Source organism: Pelophylax lessonae (assembly GCF_965119305.1).
Source record: "Pelophylax lessonae genome assembly, chromosome: 12".
In the NCBI taxonomy this organism is placed as follows: domain Eukaryota; kingdom Metazoa; phylum Chordata; class Amphibia; order Anura; family Ranidae; genus Pelophylax; species Pelophylax lessonae.
In genome coordinates this window covers 216256820-216278698 of record NC_138779.1, presented here as the reverse complement: position 1 = coordinate 216278698, position 21879 = coordinate 216256820, and the positions used below count along the sequence as shown (strand labels likewise).

At 47.0% G+C, this 21879-nt stretch overlaps 1 protein-coding gene across 1 annotated transcript; it reads left to right on the top strand.

Annotated features, from left to right (window-relative positions):
• On the top strand, nt 1-17249 carry LIN37 (lin-37 DREAM MuvB core complex component). The gene is made up of 9 exons (XM_082274386.1): nt 1-82; nt 695-770; nt 1827-1877; nt 5616-5645; nt 8123-8205; nt 10396-10547; nt 12542-12685; nt 15963-16036; nt 17150-17249. The coding sequence occupies exons 1-9, from the start codon at nt 49-51 to the stop codon at nt 17229-17231; spliced, it is 726 nt and encodes a 241-aa protein (XP_082130512.1). The 5' UTR covers nt 1-48; the 3' UTR covers nt 17232-17249.
• Nucleotides 17250-21879: the final 4630 nt, after the last annotated feature.

Below are 21879 nucleotides of genomic sequence, written 5' to 3'. Positions count from 1 at the left end.
GGAATTGTTCAGACAAGTCACCCCGTGAGGCTCCGCTCTGTGGTCGCCATGTCGCTCACAAAGGTGAAGGTGGAGAAAACAGGTGAGGAGGACTTATGGGCTGTGGGTTTGGAGGACTGAAATCTGAAAGTTGTCTGGGCAGGAAGGGGGTGAAAGTGCCTGGTATTAAAGTGGTTAAATAACTACTGATGTGTACATTAAGGCTGCATTTACAGTAGCGCGTCTCCAAAGTCGCGTGATTTCCAGTGCGGCGTTGATCTGACTCTACCAAAGTCGCATCAATTGTCACCCCAAAGTAGCGCAGGCACCTTTTTTCAAAATCGATGCGACTTTAAGTGGCTTAGATTTATACGGGTGCCATTAAAAAGAATTGGCTGCGACTTTGATGTCCAAAGTCGTATGACAAGTCGCACAAGTGTGAATGGAGCCTAAACTGACTATAGCCAGCAACATCATTTTGCATAACACGGTGAGGATCATTTCTCAGTCCTTTGGGCGATGCCTTCTATTTTAATTTGCTTGCAGAGCCACAGCAGCCGAAGAATCAAAAGCATCCAACTCAGTTCTGGGTGTGTCAGATATCGGAGACCCCCCCCCCCCCCCCACACTGGTGACAGAGTCCCTGTAAAGTGGAGCTGTGCTGTATATAACAGGCATGAATTGTGAGATTCTTACATGTCTTTGTTTTGGTCAGATTTGGAGGCAGCCAACGCCCGGAACCGGCTGGACGCCATCCTGCAAGGTCTCCTGGATAGGAATGAGGCTGACAGGTCAGTCACTGTCCTCTTACCGCTCATTCTGCTGATATATAGAGAATTCAGAGTTGTCTGTCAGTCAGAAGCTTCTGACATAGAGGAACATCTACCTTATCTGGAAAAGGGGTGGGGTATTGTAGAAGGGGTGGAGCTTCTTGCTTATAGTCAATGTATAGCAGGGAATGCAGCAGGAGCTTTAAGACTGCTATAGCATTAATTTTGGGAGGTGGGAACTCGAATATGGAGATAGGACAAACCGGGGTGATGATTGAAGACAGAGGATGACCGTTCCGCTGCCTGAGATCATAGCTGATGGCCACTTGTAAGGCCCCACAGAGGATGACCTATCTCCTGCCTGAGATCATAGCTAATGACAGGTTGTAAGACCCCCCCCACAGAAGGCGACCTATCTCCTGCCTGAGCTCAAAGATAATGGCAGATTGTAAGACCCCACAGACGACGACCTATCTCCTACCTGAGATCATAGTTGATGGCAGATTGTAAGGCAACACAGAGGATGACCTATCTATCGTCTGAGATCATAACTGATAGCAGATTGTAAGGCCCCACAGAAGATGACCTATCTCCTGCCTGAGATAACTTCCATACAATAATTATTTTCTTAGCGAAAGTTTATGAAAAACATCCTACTATTTCCTGCTGGTCATTGTGTTTGCACCTCTGTCCTTTATAAGATCTGATTATCCTGATGGGTATAATCACACAATGACCATCTTATGAGGGGGGGGGGGGGGTCTCTTGATCCTAATGGGTATAATCACACAGTGCCCATTTTTTGGAGGGGATAAGATTTGCTTGTACTAGTAGGTATAATCATGCAGTGCCCATCTTATTTCTGTTAATATTGGAAGCTCTTGACTGGTCATTCACCTCTGTGCATTGTGTGTGTCACCTTTTTAGATTGTAAGCTCTAAGGAGCAGGCCTCTCTGATTCCTACTGTATTCAACTGTATTGTAATTGTACTGTCTGTCCTCATGTGTAAACTGTCTGCACTAAATAATTCCTGTATTATATTATTATTATTATAACTCTGTGTCTGGTCTCTCTAGGGAGCAGATGGAGGATGATGGTGGAAAGGCCTTGGCAGACCCCCATAGCAAGTAAGACAAAGATTGGGGATAGAAGAGTGTGTGGTGTGGACACATTAGATGTTTATTAGAATGATAGATATCTCTCTCTCTCTCTCTCTCTCTGTCTCTCTGTCTGTCTCTGTCTCTGTCTCTCTCTCTCTGTCTCTGTCTGTCTCTCTCTGTCTCTGTCTGTCTCTCTCTGTCTCTCTGTCTCTCTCTCTCTGTCTCTGTGTCTCTCTCTGTGTCTCTCTCTGTGTCTCTCTCTGTGTCTCTCTCTGTGTCTCTCTCTGTCTCTGTCTCTCTCTCTGTCTCTCTCTGTCTCTGTCTCTCTCTGTGTCTCTCTCTGTCTCTCTATATATCTATGTGTATAAGGTGACGTAAGAAGGTGCAGGGACAAATGAGGGGCCCAGACTGTTTTCTCGGGGTGGCTGAAGAAGTCTTGTGGATATTGAGAATGTGACCAACATAATGATTGTAGTTTGAATTTATTTGTCCTAAATTGTGCCAGCGCCCCCTTTCCTTACCTGAGCCTGGAATCAAACCCTTTATATGAGTGCTCAACCTGTGGCCCTCCAGCTGTTGCGGAACTAAAAGTCCCATAAGGCATTGCAAGCCGCTGACAGTTACAAGCATGACTCCCAAGGGCAGAGGCATGATGGGACTTGTAGTTTTGCAGCAGCTGGAGGGCCACAGTTTGACCACCCATTCTTCATAAGTGTCGGATGGTATTGGAGGTTGCACGGGGCTGATGACATCACTCCCTGATATGACCAAGCACTGTCCCTTGGAAGGTGGTCTCATGCTTCCTCATACCTGGAACCCCTCAGGTATCTACCGAGAGTTCCACAGAACACCAGGGAAGGGTAGCAAGGGTGCGTATATGTGTTTTTGGGATGGAAGATGAGAGCTTCCAAGAGAAGAGAATCTGTGACTTTACTCTAAATTAGTGTCCCTTTAACCACTTGCTGATTGCCCTATAGCAGTGGTCCTCAACTCCGGTCCTCAGGGCCCACTAACAGGCCAGGTTTGCAAGATAACTGAAATACATCACAGGTGATATCATTTGCTGCTCAGTGATTGCAGTATTCTAGTCTGCATCTCCCCAAGGTAATACTTAAAATCTGGCCTGTTAGTGGGCCCTGAGGACCGGAGTTGAGGACCACTGCCCTATAGCACCTTTACTGCTACGGGGCGGCAGCCGTGGGCAGAATCACCTGTGTGTATATATACGTAATTTTTCATTTCTGCCTGCAGGTGGCATGCGGGGGCTGCTTCCGCTATGATAATTCACAGCAGAAGCTGATCTGCGGGTCCAGGGGGCCCGATGTACTCTGCCAGCACCCACCGATCCTTAGTAAAACACTGAGAGAACTGCGATATGCCAATGTAAACAAGGCTAATATCAGTTCTGACAGAGGGGGAAGGGATGATTCTATGTCTCTGCAAAGCAAGGGGTTGAATCCGTCTCTTCCCTTAGTGAAAGCAGCACACACAAACACTGGCTAGGCGCACTTAACCCTTTGGTTGCCCCTAGATGTTTAACCTCTTCCCAGCCAGTGTCATCAGTACAGTGACAGTTCATATTTTTAGCACTGATCACTGTATTAGTGTCACTGTTCCCCCAAAAAAGTGTCAGTTGGTGTGCAATTGTACGCTGCAATATCGCAGTCCTGCTAGAAGTTGCCACCATTACTAGTAAAAAAATAAATAAAAATTCCATAAATATGTCATAGTTTGTAGATGCTATAACATTCACATAAACCAATCAATATACGCCTATTGGGTTTTTTTTTTTTTACGAAAGACTTGTAGGAGAATAGATATTGGCCTAAATTTTATGAAGAAATTTCGATTTCTAAAAAAAAATAATTTTGATTTGTTTTATAGCAGGAAGTAAAAAATATTAACTATGAAGTAACGCAGTGCCGTATGGAAAAAATGGCCTGATCATGAAGGGGGGGGGGGGCAAGTGGATCAAGTACTTCTGTGCCCACTACTGATTGATACAATGGTGGGAGATTTACTAAAACTGGAGCACTCAGAACCTGGCGCAGCTGTGCATGGGAGCCAATCGGCTTCAAACTTCAGCTTCTTCAATCAAGCTTTGGAAAATTAAAGAGGAGTTTCAGCCATCTGTGGGGGAAAAAAAAGTCAGCAGCTACAAAAACAGCCAATCGCCTGTCCCACGATCACTCAACATGGGGGGTGCTCTGTCCCCCCCCACCCCAAAGCACCTTGTCCCCAAGGGTCTCTTCCTCACAACCCTGGGCTGTGGTTGTGAGGGTCTGCAGGCATGGGGCTTATCTGAATCTGGAAGCCCCCTTTTAGGGAAGGGAGCCCCCAGATCCCGCCCCCCCCCCCCCCCCCAATGTGAATAAGTACCCCACCCATTTAACCCAAAAGAAAACCCATGTAGTGTAACAAAAAACGAGGCAGTTTTTGACAAGTCCTAATTATGTCACCAGATGTAGATCCAGCCTCGCTGCCGAACCGATAAAAAGAAAAACGCTCCTCCCCTGACAAATGCCCCCCCAGTTCTGCCAGCTCCTGTGTCTGACAGTTCTTCAAAAGCTATGGGGCTTGGCCATGTGGTGACGCCCCCCCCCCCCTTGTTGACGTCACCTGGAGACCTTGCCCCCCCCTCCTTGTGGCGTCACCTGGAGACCTTGCCCCCCCTCCTTGTGGCGTCACCTGGAGACCTTGCCCCCTCCTTGTGGCGTCACCTGGAGACCTTGCCCCCCCCTTGTGACGTCACCTGGAGACCTCGCCCCCCCCCCTTGTGACGTCACCTGGAGACCTCGCCCCCCCCTTGTGAAGTCACCTGGAGACCTTGCCCCCCCCCCTCCTTGTGACGTCACCTGAAGACCTCGCAAGCCCCCCCCCCCCCCTTGTTAACGTCACCTGGAGACCTCACCCCCCCCCCTTGTGACGTCACCTGGAGACCTCGCCCCCCCCTTGTGAAGTCACCTGACATCACCTGGAGACCTTGCCTCCCTTGTGATATCACCTGGAGACCTCGCCTCCCCCTTGTGATATCACCTGGAGACCTCGCCTCCCCCTTGTGACGGCACCTGGAGAACTTGCGCCCCCCCCCCCTCTTTGTGATGTCACCTGGAGACCTCGCCCCCTTGTGACATCACCTGGAGACCACGCTCCCTTGTGACATTATGGACTCATCATGCCCGGGGCCGTGACGTCACAGGGGGGTGGTGTCTCTGGGTGACGTCACCGCATGGCCACGCCCCATAGCTATATAAGAAATGTCAGACGGGAGCTGCCGGCAGGAGTATTTGTCATTTTTTTATCAGTGTGGCGGCGACAGCCATCGTGATTGTCTTTGGATCTACATCAGGGGGACATTATTACCAGTCATTTTTAATAAAGGACTTGTCAAAAACTAGCTCATGTTTTTTGTTACACCATACTGTTTTTTTTTTTTTGGGTGAATGGGTAGAAGGACATAGGCAGCAACCTACGGGCACATTGCTTTGCCTATAGCGCCCGCCCGTCTGCAGTACGTTGTGTGGAAGCGGGTATTATCGTTGGGTTTGGTTCATTCTGTTATAAATAAATAAATCAGCTTTACTTTGGCACCATCTATTTTGAATCGCACTGTATATACTGTATATACTGTATGTTTGTATGTAAGTTTGAGCTGAGATCTCAGGATGCGAAGCAAATTCTCTGATCAGCTGTAAACCGTAGTTCCAGTTCTGACCAGAATCAGCAAGCTTGTCCTAAAATGTGTTCCTCTTTTTATGATTTCAGAGACTCTTCTCCTTCTGCAGCTGGTAAAAGGTACATTTTTCTTAAACTTCCTCTTATATATTTAAAGTGAACCCTGCGGTGAAATCCCAAAAACATAACAAGGATTGTATTGCACTCAGACTCTCCTGTACATCCTCATGACATGGAGGACCCCTCTGAGATATCACTGCTCTCTCCGTCTTCCACCTCCCACAACCCACTACTGGTCCATCATTATTATGGGCAGCTTAACCACTTCCCTAATGTACATGTACTGCGGCAGGTCGGCTCTATTGCGAAAAATCACGTACCTGTACGTCATTTCATGCAATAGCCACTAGGGGGCACGCGCCGCCGGAGGCGCCATCACATTTTCATGCAATAGCCACTAGGGGGCACGCGCCGCCGGAGGCGCCATCACATGGTGATTGGACAGAAGGGGGAGCCAATCAGCGGGTCCAGCGGACCCGATGTCCGCCGTCCACCCAGGATCGTTCCGAGAGAGGTAGAACTGCGGTCTGCCTATGTAAACAAAGCAGACCGCCGTTCTCACAGAGAAGGTAAAGTCCACAGACTATGGGATATATGTCTGAAAATTGATCAATCCTGTTGTACTGACGGCCGATCTGAAAAAAAAACACCAGGACGGTACAAATTAGGGATCGACCGATTATCGGCAAAGCCGATATGCACGTTCCCCGATATATTGGAATCGGCCCCGGAGGTTACCAATATTACCGATATTTCGGGAAAGTGCTTGTACCGGGGTGATGCCTGCAGCTAGAGGCATCACCCCGGTACCGGCGTCCATAGCCAACGGTCGGCTGTCTTGTAATGACAACCGATGCGGCTGAGAAGCCGCTCGGCTGTCATTACAAGGAGCGGGAGGGGACGCACCACCCCCTCCTGCCGCCTTCTGCGGCTCGCCTGGGTCTCCTGTCGAACCAGGAGACCCGGGCAACAAGCCTGCACAGCCGCTGAAGAGAAGACCCAATAAAAGCTGCATTCGGCTCTGATCGGGTCTCCATGTAAAAACCCGGAAGTGATGTCATGACCTCACTTCCGGGTACTCGACGCCAATTTAAAAAAAATTACAGCATTCAAAACAGCCAAACTTGGCGTTTTGAATGCTTTTAAGTGCAGAGGAGTGGTTTGGGGTCTTTTAGACCCCCCAGATCCCTCCACAAAAGGACCTGTCAAAAAAAAAAAAAGTTTTAATGTACGAAAATATCGGCCAATTTTGGCTGATACCGATATTTTGGTCATCGCATATCGGTATCGGCAATAAAAAAAAACGATATTGGTCAATCACTAGTACAAATACCCCCCAAATGACCTATTTTTGGAAAGTAGACAGTCCAAAATATTTACTAAGAGGCATGGTGAGCATTTTCAAAATTGTAAATTTTTTGTCACAATTTTCGGAAAATTACTAATTTTTATTTATTTTTTTACATACTATCCCCAGTGAAGTACAGCGTCGTGATATATCTGGTGTGGCTGTGATCAGGGGCACTGACTGTCGACCGTATGTAACAAAAAAAAAAATAAATAATATATTTTTTTTTACATAATATATAACACATATATATATATATATATATTAATTAGTAATTTTCCGAAAATTGTGACAAAAAAATCAAAATTTTGAAAAATGCTCACCATGCCTCATATATATATATATATATATATATATATATATATATATATATATATATATATATATATATATATATAATATATATTTTTTTTTTTTATTTTATTATTACAATTCTTCTGTTCTAAACAACCATTTTTACTGAATGAAATAGATTAATTCAGCGTGTCATAAGCTGTGATTGGCCACAGCTAATCACATGGTACAGATAGGATGTGATTGGTCCTTTCTGTACCGTGTAATTACTGTGACCAGTCACAGTGATCAGCACAATAGTTCACAATGAATGGCATGAATCAAAGCCATACATTGTGTACAATTTTCATTTGATCTACTGTGATTGGTCACAGCGATCACATGGTACCGGCAGCAGGCTGGTACATTGATCTGTCATCCGCTGTTTCCAATGGATACAGAGGGTGACAGAACGCGCCGGAGCGCAATCCTTGGAGGACGTCCTATGACAGGGCTCCTGCCCGGCCATTATTTTACAATAGGCTGGGCGAGAAGGGGTTGAAATGGATTTCCAGGGCATGCCCCTCCTTCTTCTTTTTTTTTTTTTTTTTTTTTTTTAATAATTACAATGGAAGCTACAGTTCCCACCCGTCAACCACACTCTCTCTAGTGCGCTTCACCAGGACAGGTCTTCATCCGGGTGAAATGCGTCAGTGGGCAGGGTTGGCGGATGGGGACGGTAGTTGCAGCCAGGATTTTCTTTAGACGATGCGCTTGATAATTACAGAGTGCAGGAAACGAGTTTACTCCAAATACAAAACTGTTGGGTTGACATCGGCCTTTTAGATCTAAAAGATTTACAGTATTTGATTTGCAGCTCTTTGCATCCCTTGTTCTCCTCTCTCTCTCCATTTAGGCCTCCAGCGCGCCTTTCCCACCACCGACGGAAGAAGAGAAAAGAGGAAGATGGCATCACCGAAACTGGACAGCCCAAAACCAGTAAGAGTGACACCAGAGTGATGGAGAGTCAGCAGAATCGGGGGGCAGGGCTTCTCAAAGGAGGAGGGGCATCTGTTCGTCTTCAGCCTCCTGTCCACCTATGCTTTGTGTGTGGGGGGGGGGTCAACTCTTCATTGCTGTTCAGTTAAGGAACAACTTAACTCAAACAGTAAAATCGTTGCAGCAGTTGTTAAGCAGAAAGCAGTGAGATAGCACTAAGCCAGTGAGAGCTCCCTCTAGTGCAGAGGTATTGCATTACAATTCATGGAGGTCAGATCAGTAAAAATTTCTTCCAGCAAATGTCCAAGTGGCATGATCATTCACATCACCCCCTCCTTATATCACAATAGCGTTCTTACATCAGTGTCCTAAGTCCCTCCATTTCCCCCCTCCACAGCCATGTCCTCCCTTCTCCAACAGCCATCATGTCCTCCTTCCCTCCCCCCACAGCCATCATGTCCTCCTTCCCTCCCCCCACAGCCATCATGTCCTCCATTCCCCCCTCCCCCCACAGCCATCATGTCCTCCATTCCCCCCCCCCCCAACAGCCATCATGTCCTCCTTCCCCCCCCCCCCCCCAACAGCCATCATGTCCTCCTTCCCTCCCCCCACAGCCATCATGTCCTCCTTCCCTCCCCTCACAGCTATCATATCCACCTTCCCCCCCCCCCCCCAACAGCCGTCATGTCCTCCTTCCCCCCAACAGCCGTCATGTCCTCCTCCCCCTCCCCCCCCCCCCCACCAAAAGCCATCATGTCCTCCTCCCCCTCCCCCCCCCCAACAGCCATCATGTCCTCCTTCCCCCCCCCCCCAACAGCCATCATGTCCTCCTTCCCCCCCCCCCCCCCCCAACAGCCATCATGTCCTCCTTCCCCCCCCCCCCCAACAGCCATCATGTCCTCCTTCCCCCCCCCCAACAGCCATCATGTCCACCTCCCCCCCCCCAACAGCCATCATGTCCACCCCCCCCCCCCCCAACAGCCATCATGTCCTCCTTCCCCCCCCCCCCCCAACAGCCATCATGTCCTCCTCCTTCCCCCCCCAACAGCCATCATGTCCTCCCCCACCCCCCCACCAACAGCCATCATGTCCTCCTCCTCCTCCTCCTCCCCCCCCCCACCAACAGCCATCATGTCCTCCTTCCCCCCACCAACAGCCATCATGTCCTCCCCCCCCCCCCCCCCCAACAGCCATCATGTCCACCTTCCCCCCCCCCAACAGCCATCATGTCCTCCTTCCCCCCCCCCCTCCCCAACAGCCATCATGTCCTCCTCCTTCCCCCCCCCCCCCAACAGCCATCATGTCCTCCTCCCCCCCCCCCTCCCCAACAGCCATCATGTCCTCCTCCTTCCCCCCCCCCCAACAGCCATCATGTCCTCCCCCTCCCCCCCACCAACAGCCATCATGTCCTCCTCCCCCCCCCCCCCCAACAGCCATCATGTCCTCCTCCCCCTTCCCCCCCCCCCCAACAGCCATCATGTCCTCCTTCCCCCCCACCAACAGCCATCATGTCCTCCTCCCCCCCCCCCCCCACCAACAGCCATCATGTCCTCCTCCCCCCCCACCAACAGCCATCATGTCCTCCTCCCCCCCCCCCCCCACCAACAGCCATCATGTCCTCCTTTCCCCCCCCCCCCCCCCCCACCAACAGCCATCATGTCCTCCTTTCCCCCCCCCCCCCCAACAGCCATCATGTCCTCCTTCTTTCCCCCCCCCCCCCCCCCCCAGTTCACTTTTCACCAGCTTGTTAAGACTTCATGTACACTAGCACCGCTCCTAAACTTGAGTTTAGGAGCTTTTGGTGTTTTTTTTTCTTTTTCAACTGCTTCCCCTGCCCCCAGGCCATTCACAAAGCACAGCGCACTTTGCGCATGCGCAATTGGGAACCGGATGTGAAGCCGCAAGGCTTCACTTCCGGTTTCCCTTACCCAAGATGGCGGAGGCAGCACCGAAAGCCAATTGAAAAATCAGCTGGGGTGAAGGCCCTGCCGGATTGGTGGATAGGTAAGTGTCCTAATATTAAGTCAGCAGCTACAGGATTTGTACAGTATTTGTAGGAGCCTGGAGCTCCTCTTTAAGAGCAAGCGTGCAGAAATGTGAAAGTCCTATAAACAATTTTCTCAAGTAAATGTTTCATAATAACTCCAAATATGAGCTCACTGAAAATACACTCTCTTCCTTTTCCTTTAGACACGTTCGTCATCCGCCTCTTTGATCGGAGCGTAGACTTGGCGCAATTTTCTGAAGACACGCCCCTTTATCCTGTGTGCCGAGCCTGGCTGCGCAATGCACCCGGAGCAAAGGCCCCCGAACGCCCATCAACACCCACGCCATCAGAAGAGGTAATGTAGTATGGCTTCAGTGAGGATTTGGCTTCTCTAATATGGCACTTTTCCACTGCAAGTACCGGCTCGTACCGGCTCGGCTCTACTCAGCCCTGCTGGGCCCGGTTTGCTTTTCCACTGCTGGTACCGCATGGTATAGTGTCGGAACGGTTCGGTACGGTACGGTATGGTTTGCTTTTCCACTAAAGTAGTACTAAAGTTAAGTGGGTGGGATAACAACGGGGTGGGTGGGATTCTCTGACCAATCAGTGGCTAGTAGTGACTGCATGCAAAGGATTGTGGGATATGGTACCAGTTTGGTACCTGTTGGAACCACAATCGAGTAGGTACTGTTTTTTCAGAGCCGTACCGTACCGTTCGGTTGCATGCAGTGGAAAAGCAAATCTATACCGTACCGTACTGAACCGTTTCGACACTATACCATGCGGTACCAGCAGTGGAAAAGCACAAAAGCGTGCCGAACCGTTCAGTTCCATGCAGTGGAAAAGCGCCATAATGGCAGATTCTCTTGAAGCTGATATTTAGTATTACACTTGAACCCCTTGAGTCTCTGAGAAGTACGGTCCTATCTCCATCCACCACTGACTGGAAACCTCGGTTATAATGGAACACTGGGGTGTAAATATGGAGGAAGGCTTGGAATTATTTTTCATCCTTCCAATGAGTTCAATAACCACTTGACCTCCGGAATAGAGCTTTCTTTTGGTGATATTTGATCACCTCCTCGGTTTTTGTTTTTTTGCGCTAAAAACAAAAAAAGAGCGTCAATTTTGAAACAAAAAAAAAACATTTTTTACTTTCTGCTATAAAACCTATCCAATAAAAAAATAAAAAGGGTAAAAATCTAATTTCTTAATAAATTTAGGCCAATATGTATAATGCTACATAGTTTTGGTAAACAAAATCTCAATAAGCTTATATTGATTGGTTTGCGCAAAAATTACAGCGTCTACGACAGGGGTCTTCAAATTATGGCCCTCCAGCTGTTCAGGAACTACAATTCCCATCATGCCTAGTCGTGTATGAATGTCAGAGTTTTACAATGCCTCATGGGACGTGGAGTTTTGCAACAGCTGGAGGGCTGTAGTTTGAGGATCCCTGGTCTACAAACTATGGGATAGGTTTATTTATTTATTTTTTATACTGGTAATAATGGCGGCAATCAGTGCCTTTTTTTTTTTTTTTTTTTTTTTTTTTTTGCGTGTGATTTTGCGGCTGACAATTTTTGGGGACCAGTGGCATTAATAAAGTGATCAGTGCTAAAAAAAAAAAATATGCACGGTCACTGTACTAATGACACTGGCTGGGAAGGGGTTAACATTAGGGGCGATCAAAGGGTTAAATGTGTGCCCAGCTAGTGATTTTGTGTACTGTGGGGGAGGTGCTTTTACTAGGGGAAGGCATGGATCCATGTCCCTGCTTTGCAGAGACACAAATTCCCTCCATTTCCCCCCTGTCAGATCAGCGATCTGCCTATGTACTGAACAATCAGCGGTTGCTGGCGAACCCACGGTACGAACCCACGAACCCAAGTCCACGGTACCCGTCGCTGGGCTTCCGCTGTGTGTAAGCATATGTGCGCACCCGAAGAACCGAATCATGTATATATACATGATCCGGCGCACAGGTGCCACCCTGTAGTAGTAAAATTGCTATGGGGCGGACCTGAAGTGGTTAATAGGGAAAAAAAAAATGGGGTCAGCTGCTTTTAGGCTCATAATTGGGTCACCTTCCGAAAAGAAGGTGCCAAACGCCAGGGTAAGGGGAATCTTCTTATGTGCTAACAGCAAACAAATCCAAGAGCAGTTCGATTGGCGACACTTAAAAATTCAAATGCTGGGACCTCCATACTGATGCGTTTCACCTGGAAGACCGGGCTTACTTTCTCTTGGATTCAGGTCTTTGATAGTTTCACCCTTATATCTAAGAAGAGCCATTATATAGAGATTGGTTTCATGAGCTGATTTGTTCTCTTTTCTGTTTGTTTCCAGGGAGACGTGGTGAACGGGAGCTCTCAGAACATCTACCACCTACCTTCTCCCATACCGTGTCCCGTGTCCGAGGGTGGAGAGCCGGTAAACTTGAGACTTCCACCACCGTTCCCTCGGGATGAAGACCAGCTCAACCTCAGCATAGTAAGACTAGAAGTCTTTATTTTTTCCAATGAAGATAAAAAAAGGAAGATTTAGAGCCGGTTCACATACAGGCGACCCGACTTGCCGGGGCGACCTGTGAAGTCGCGGTGCACAGCGCGCAATCGCAACCTCGGAGAGACATGCAGGGACTTCATATCATTGAAGTCAATGCAGGTCGCTCCAGGTCGCCCCAAAGTAGTACAGGACCCTTTTTCTAAGTCGGAGCGACTTGTGTCGCTCCTATTAGAACGGGTCCTGTGCTAATCTATGGCAGGCGACCTGTCAGGCGACCAGGTCGCCTGACAAGTCGCCCCAGTGTGAACCGGCTCTTAGGGCGAGGTATTATTAAAGGCAAATATGTATTTTATTGAATGTTACAAAAATACAAAACAGAGGTCTGTACAACATTAAAAACATAGAGGCATCACTCCGACTAAATGTACCGTCTGACACAGTTAAATACCCATGTAAAATAAGAGGTGCAGAAAATAATTCGTATCAAGGTATTTTTAAAGGGGGGGGAAGTCCTCCCTAACACTAAAATCGCAACATCTACAGGCATCCACGATCTAACACTAACCTATCTAGCACTATAAAGAAGGAATCAGTATAGTTTCCTTTTCTGAAGCTGGTCCCACGCTGAGCTGTCAGCGGCGGCTTCGCTGTGGAGGCGGGTGCAGAGGAGGCAGCCATCAACGGAAGCCCCCATAGTAACTCAATAGGTGACGTCACTTCCGTACTTCGCTATACATACCGTTTTTGAAGCCGCTCTGGTCCGGTCTCCAGCGGCAGAAGCTCTGCAGAGGACACAGCCGAGACAACGGCTGTGAAATGAATGGGAAGTGATGTCACCTATAGAGTTACTATGGGGCTTCCGTTGTCGGCTGTGTCCTCTGCACCCGCCTCCACAGCGACACTGACAGCTCAGCGTGGGACCGGAGTGGCTTCAGAAAAGGTATGTATACTGATTTTCTTCTTTACATGGCTAGATAGGTTAGTGTTAGATCATGGATATCCGTAGATGTAGCGATTTTAGTGTTAGGCTGGACTTATACTTTAAGGCGAATTTATGTTAACCTTAAAATGTAATCAATTAAAAAAAAAAAAAAAAAATATATATATATATATATATATATATATATATATATATATATATATATATATATATATATATATATATAGCATCTTCTATCCCTGATTTGTGTGTGGTGGCAACCATTGGATATTGTGTGTGTGTGTGTGTGTGTGTGTGTGTGTGTGTGTGTTTATGTATGTGTGTATATATATGTATATATATATATATATATATATATATATATATATATATATATATATATATATATATATATATAATGTATGTGTATATATATATATATATATATATATAATGTATGTATTTGTGTGTATATGTGTGTGTGTGTGTGTGTGTATATGTATGTATATATATATATATATATATATATATATATATATATATATATATATATATATGTGTGTGTGTATTTATACTATTAGGGTTGCACCATTATCGATATTGGTGCCAATACTAACCATTTACACAAGTAGTAGTGTAAATGCTCCGATAGCTGAAACCAAAACCTTTGCGGTGTGATGTGGTGCGATTCCTGTCTGAGTCCGCATGCAGTTTCCCCCACCACCGCTGTGCACACCCAGGCTTGTCATAGTGATTTCAGCCTGGGTTCACACAGGAGTGGTGCTTGAAACTTCATGCGATTCGGACAGGAATCACGCCGCATTCCTGTTAAAATCGCATGCGATTCTTTGCAGTGCGATCTGAGCCCATTCATTTGTAGGAGCTCATATTGCACCACAAAGGTATCGGTACTCCAGTATTGGCGAGTACTTGACCAAAAGTATCGGTACTCCTACTCGCCAGAAAAAAAAATGGTATTGATGCCACCCTACATATACACGATAATATATTGTATGTGTGTATATGTGTGTGTGTGTGTGTGTGTGTGTGTGTGTGTATATATATATATAATTTCGAGGTAGGACACCTCTGCCGTGTAACAAATTAATCTAGAGAGGATTACATCTGATGTGGCGCTCCTTTTTTGTTTCCACCAGACATTCATCAAAAAAATGGGAGATGCAATCTCAAATTGTAGATATCTCGTTTACTTCATATCTTCATGCAATTACAGGTAAATATACCTGTCCGAAACTATGCATTCGCTTGTACATGTATATTTACCTGTAAATGCATGAAGATATTATTTTTTTTTTTTCTTAAAAAAGCAAGCGTTTATTGAGTTATGCATAAAAGAAAACATAACGGAAACAAGGCATACAACAAGAAAGAATGCTAAATGCATAAATAAAAAGAACGCAAACAGTGCATTGTACAGTCATAAATCAAACGCGTATGTAGTGGGCATAAGAAAAAAAGGAAGTAATGCACACATAAGCCATATCTGGCAGTTACACCGATATTGCAGGGCACGATGCATACAGGGAAGAACCATGAAAAGATATAAAACAAGAAATAAAATCACCCAATTCTCAGCCCGTGGAAAAATAGAGACCCATCATTTCACGGGGGAGGTGGAGTCAACCTGGAGCCACCTATCCCAGATCTTGTGGTAGCATGCCGGGCACCTTCTATGCCTATAGATAATCTTTTTGTAGGGGAGAGAGCTATTGACCTCCGCGATCCAAGTAGCAAGTGTAGAAGGGGATGGTTGGATCCACACCCGGGCGATCAGCTTGCGGGCACTAAATAACGTCTCTTGTAGGAATTTAATTGTGTATTTGTCCATCAGGAAGTATGCCTAATAAACAGATCTTAGGGTCTAAAGTCACAGGGGTACCCATCTGGTCGTGGAGAAATTTCACCACCTGCTCCCAGATTCACGGACCTGAGCAGCTGCCATTGTTGGTTTTTAGGACTTGGTGCATGCATATACTGGATTTTTTAGTATTTGGTGCATGCACATAGAAGTCTCCAGCTGCCTTGGCTGATGCCTGAACTTCTGGTGTGTTGCTCTACCTCTGAGGAGAGGACTGCCTCCAGGTAGGTCTGCTTTTGGTACATGCATTGCTATATGTCTCTTTGTTATAACCTTCAGTTAGGGAACACACTTATCAGAGGTGCCTTGATGCCGGCAGTGTGTTTTCCACATGTGTTTTCAAACATGCAAATCCACCTCTGGATTAAACGTGAGCGATTAGGTTTAGTTGGTGACTAGATTCAAAGCATGCAGGAGAATATTTGTATTCCTTAGTATCATTCATCTCCCGCATTTTCTATCAGCCAGCAGAGCAGACACCCAGCATGACCACCCTGATCTGTCGGAACATGGAGCGATGGAAGAAGGTTCGTCAGAGGTGAGAAAAAAGACATCTCTTCTGTAGAGCTTATAGTAGTGTGTGTACACACACACACCCCATACTGTGTCTTTGTGTGGAGGCAGCCATCTTGGTAGAGGCTTTCTTTCATAATGTCAGCGGTGTACCCCTGACGTCTGCTGGGGGGGGTGTAATGATGAAGAAGCCGCTATAGAGGTAAAGGAAGCACAGATCCACAGGTTAGATCCAGCAGAAACCTCTTTTCTCTTACTTCCTCTGACAGTCGCCGCCATCTCTAAGTCATCACTATTGGGTATTGACTTCCGCTCCGCAGGAGTAGCTAGGCAGACTTAGAGGTGGCAGCGACTGTCGGAGGACTCAGAGAAAGGAATTTTACAGGTAAGATTTTACAAAAATTCCATTTTTACTTTTCAAATTCAGGTTCACTTTACAGCCCATCACCGGGCAAATATTAAAGTGGTTCTCCCCGCTCCCCTTCCAGCCCCCCCCCCCCAATACATGGGCCCAATCTCGATCCAGCGATGTGCACAAGGCCAGCTGCTCTCTCGGCTCTCGCCCTCATTGGCTCAAAGACTGCAGTGGGAGCCATTGGCTCCTGTTGCTGTCAGTCACAGACAGGGAGGAGGTAGCAAGGGGTAGGGCAGAGCCTCACTCTGTGTGTAAGTGGACACAGAGCCGGCTTGAGAGTGAGCACGCATTAGTGCCCGCAGAGCAAGCGGCTTGCTATGGGGGCACTCGGCAGAAGTCACCGGTGGACGCAGCCAGTGACAGATCATGCCAATGCATGGCACCACGAGCGGCGCTTTCTGGGATGACATCCTATGATGTCCTTCCAGAATAACAATGCTCCCGCCCGGCCTATAGTACAATGACGGCCGGGCGGGAGCATTGTTGTTCTTGGAGGACGTCATATAAAAGTGTTAAGGATATTTTATTTTAGGTCCTGTCCCAGTGAACACATATATATATATATATATATATATATATATATATATATATATATATATATATATATATCTCTATCTATCTGGCCTGGAAAGGATCTTTCCCATCAACACTGGAGTTTTCCCTTACTGCCCCAGCAGGGTGTTCCTCGGAGTCTCTCTCTAATCTGAATGTTTTGTATTGCAGATGGAAAGATGCATCTTACCAGAATCAGCAGCGCTACACCCAGAGTATGAAGATCCTGAAAGAGATGTACGAGCGCCAGTAACCCGGCTATTGGTGCAGTTTGGGCCTTCGCTGAGTATTTCATTTATTGCCATGTTTTTATATTATGCATCTGTCCGGAGTCTGATCCTGCAGGTGGAGTGTGGCGCTAATGAATGGAAACTGGGCCTGGGACAAGATAGGGGTCATCCTTCTACCATTTTATTGCGTGTTGTGCTGTGGGACAGTCGGCTGCATTCTGATTGGCTGCTATGGGTGACTCCTGTATTTTGTTCCACACACTTTATGAATCAGCCCTAATTTTTAGATAACAGGTGAAGAAATAAGCTATAATAATGTCCTTTTAGCATACACTTCATGCCAACACCAATTGCCCCGAGCCAGTATTAATGGCCTCGGCCACCGCTGGAGGGATATAGGCAGTACTCCTGTACCCGTGCTCTATCAGAATAGTGCTACCTATCAGATTTTGCAACCGTAAGTGACGTTCGGACAAGAACAACTTACTGCGCATGCACTGTGCATTCCAACATGGCCGCTATGCGTTCCAATAGGTTTCCTAATGGGACAGAACACGAAGCAGAGGCAGACGTCTTCTTACACCCACACGAGTCTTGAATTTTACATTTATTTTAGCAGTAAACTCACCTTATATACTGAAATTGACTATTTCACCGCGACCGAGTCTATTTCACTATATAATCAGTTTGTCACTGAGCAGTGCAGGGTGTACCAAGATGGCCGTTGCCATCTTCTACCTGAAGGTTTCTCACTATACATACTAGAATACAATAATCATACAAATGGAAAACTGTGATTCAGTCTATAAGGTGAGTTTACTGCTTAAATAAATGTAAAATTCAAGACTTGCGTGGGTGTAAAAAGATGTCCGCCTCTGCTTCGTGTTCTATCATATTAGGAAACCTACTGGAACACATAGCGGCCATTTTGGAACGCATGCGCAGTAAATTGTTCTAGTCTGTACGTCCCTTCTGGTTGCAGAATCTGATAGGTATTCTGATAGAACACGGGTACAGGATTACTGCCTATATCCCTGGCCTCTTCACATCCAACACTTCCAGAAAGGGAGGCGGTAAATGGAACCACAGCACATGGTGGGGGAGGCGCAGGCAGATGACATAGCTCCCAATCTGACATCCGTGTGGGTGCGGGTGCCTGTCCCCTATCACACACTGCCTGCATTTGGGGACACACATACCTGTTCCTGCACCCATATGGAATGTCAAATTGGGAGTAGCGGTTGTGTCCGTGCAGCCGCTGCATCCCAATTGACTTGAATGTGACTCTGCGTGGGGATGCATGAAACACCTGTGCATCCCCAATCACTTGCCTTGGAGGAGGAGCAGGGGGGTGTGTCTTGCATGCATTGTACACTCAGGAGCTACTGTCAATCACTTGCCTTGGAGGAGGAGCAGGGGTGTGTCTTGCATGCGTTTTTCCGCTCAGGAGCTGCTGTCAATCACTTGCCTTGGAGGAGGAGCAGGGGTGTGTCTTGCATGCGTTGTCCACTCAGAAGCTGCTGTCAATCACCTGACAAAAAGCGTTTCTTCTCTACCTTGTCTTTTTCAGGCTGCGACAACACATGCAAGACACATCTCTGCGCCTCTTCCAAAGGAAGTGATTGACAGCAACTCCCAAGGTGGACTTAGAAGCCGCTGCCAATCACTTGCCTTGGAGGGGGAGCAGGGGTGTGTCTTGCATGCGTTTTTCCGCTCAGGAGCTGCTGTCAATCACTTGCCTTGGAGGAGGAGCAGGGGGTGTGTCTTGCATACGTTGTCCACTCAGAAGCTGCTGTCAATCACCTGACCAAAAGCGTTTCTTCTCTACCTTGTCTTTTTCAGGCTGTGACAACACATGCAAGACACATCTCTGCTCCTCTTCCAAAGGAAGTGAATGACAGCAACCCCCAAGGTGGACTCGGGTGCCGCTGCCAATCACTTACCTTGGAGGAGGAGCAGGGGTGTGTCTTGCATGCATTGTCCACTTAGGAGCTGCTGTCAATCACCTGACCAAAAGCGTTTCTTCTCTACCTTGTCTTTTTCAGGCTGTGACAACACATGCAAGACACATTACTGCTCCTCTTCCAAAGGAAGTGATTGACAGCATCTCCCAAGGTGGACTCGGGTGCCGCTGCCAATCACTTGCCTTGGAGGAGGGGGACAGGGGGTGTGTCTTGCATGTGCTGTCCGCACAGGCTGCCTGTTTGTTTCAGCGCCCTCATATGGACCACTAATTATGAATACGCCTAGGTGCTATGAGTGATGGAACATGTCTATAAAGTTTTTATTATGAGTGACCGCAGGAAGCCAGAGGATGGGTCAGTACACAAACAAACCAAAATGTGACTGTCCCTGAGGTTTACTGGACGGAATAATTTATTATCCTGTGCTAAAGTAAACAATGCCAATGTGTTGCTGATCAAACAAAAAAGAGGCTTTAGTACCAACGTAAATTGCAGCACATTCACTTTATTGTTGGCCCCAGAATCTGCACATACTTTCCTTCCATTGGTCACGCTTGGAGCAAACCAAGGGAACCGTATAAGCTCCAACTCACAACCTAGAGCTTACACAGGTCTGAGGACCTTCTTGCCTCCCAATGTGATAGCCCTGGGTGCCCGAGCAGCCAAGCACCAGTATTGTCACATGGGAGGGGTATTGGTCACATGGTTCTCATACCATGAAGTACTGGCTATTTTTCTTTACTCCCAGTGGCTAATCAGTGAGAGTATGTGCAGCAGGTGTGGGGGGGCAATAAAGAGAACCTGTTGCATGCTTAGACAAAGCACAGGTTTTAACAGTGCTTCTTCCTCAGTGGTTTTATCACCCATACCATTGTTAACTTTGTTATTTTGAACTTTGCCTTTCCTTATTTTGTGTCTGAGGGGACTGAGCACACTAAAGAAAAAAATTAGATTTCAGTGCATTTTATTTAAGAAAAAAAAAAAAGATATTTAGCAATTTTTTGTATGAATTTTTGTAATACATTGTGGCATGTTTTGAATGGACCCCCCCCCCCCCCCCGCGTTTTTGCTGGTTTTGTGTGTGATGTTACTGGAGAATAAAAAATGTACTAGAACTTTCTGTGTACGTGTTCCAGTCTCTCCTTTTCTGTACATGAACAGATCCTGCCCTGTGTATGGGCATTCGTTGTAACCGATATCGTACTCTTCTTCCATTAAAGTTTAATGTGATTATATTTTGCTTTCCTTGGTCCCCCCCCCATAAGGCTAATGACAATTTTAGATAAAACCTTTCTGGCTTATTACATGCCATATTTTACACCCAATTATGTCATCACTGTGCTTCTCTATGAAGTGGCTGGTAGAGGGGGGCCATAAATACATTCCCAGTATCCTTCCTCTATACTCCCCTGCAGAGCCCTCAGTCCTGATGCAAGCAGTAGGAGGAGTTATGCAAATATCAAAAATGCCTTGACAGTTGGATGTCAGTCAGGAAGAGCAGTGATCCTAGGCAGGGTGTATTTGCATGTAGACCGCTCCAGGTAATGCCCACACGTGATGCTGAGCCTCCATTGATGGAGAAAAAACTGAAATCCAATGAAAGAAACTTTTGCAGTGCTACAATAAAGATTTGGAAGTGCTTTATGTGAGCGTGCCCCCACCCACTTTTCCTTATCCAGTTATTTCAGGAGTGAGCACCCTTATGTAAGAACGTGAAGTAGGGGTGGTATGCGGACAGACATGGAGCATCAAAGTAGTTGTAACCCAAAATAAAATATATAATGCTCCTGTCCCTTTTAAACATAATATAAAGGGCCGGGGTAGAAAAAAGCCCGTAGTGTATGTGCCCCTGGGGTGGCAGCCCAGGGGTGCCTTAATTCTCACTGGTGAGGGGCAGCTCGCCTTGAGTTTTTCGGCACCATGGTCACTGCACCTACACACTTTTTTTAAGCACCTGCCTCTTGGGCAAGGCCTTTTGGCTTCGACCAGAGGAATTTTTATTCCGGCCGGAAGGCCTGCCTTTGTTTTTCACTTAGGCACTAATTCACTCCTCCACCTCCCCTTCCCCACCTTTTTGTTTGTGTGTATTTTTCTTTGTGGTGTGTCACTTCACTATCACTCTTCTCTTCCTGCACGACGAGTACGGTGTGGGTCTCTGGGCCTACCTTGAAAGTCTTGGGAGGGGGTGGACATGGCCTTTTGGCTTAGTTCGCCCTCTCTCATGGGGGTCTCCCTTCGGGGGAGCCCCACCCAGTACTTGGGGTGGGCTGTTTCGGCAGTCCCCCTGGAGAACGGGGTTTGCCAGGTCTCGGCCAGGCAAACCATAGGAAGTACCTCAGTCCCTGTCAGGAGTCTTGCGCCCCGGGGGATCAAGGTATAGGTCCAACCTCTTCGGAGGCCAGACCATTTTCGCACACCCTGTGCAGTTTTTGTGTGTTCACGTTTGCGTGTGTGCACTTTTTTATGCACCGGGTGCTAAGTCTTTTTTGAGTGTGATTTCACACGCTTCGGGCTTTAAAATTTTTTTAAACATAATATACAGCACAGCACTTTTACATGAACGTTTGTCCCATTCCATGTTTTACAATACCTGGTTGATCCTGCCTGTTCCATGTGTTCCACTATGTGAATTGACCAAGCTTTGCAGTGGAAACAGGCAGGATCAACCAGGTGTTGTAGAACATGGAATGGGACAAACGTTCATGTA

Coding starts and splice junctions, on each gene's coding strand:
- LIN37 (XM_082274386.1), top strand. CDS start 49: ATGTCGCTCACAAAGGTGAAGGTGGAGAAAACAG. Junction 771..1,826: donor GATAGGAATGAGGCTGACAG/GTCAGTCACTGT, acceptor TGGTCTCTCTAG/GGAGCAGATGGAGGATGATG. Junction 5,646..8,122: donor CCTTCTGCAGCTGGTAAAAG/GTACATTTTTCT, acceptor CTCTCCATTTAG/GCCTCCAGCGCGCCTTTCCC.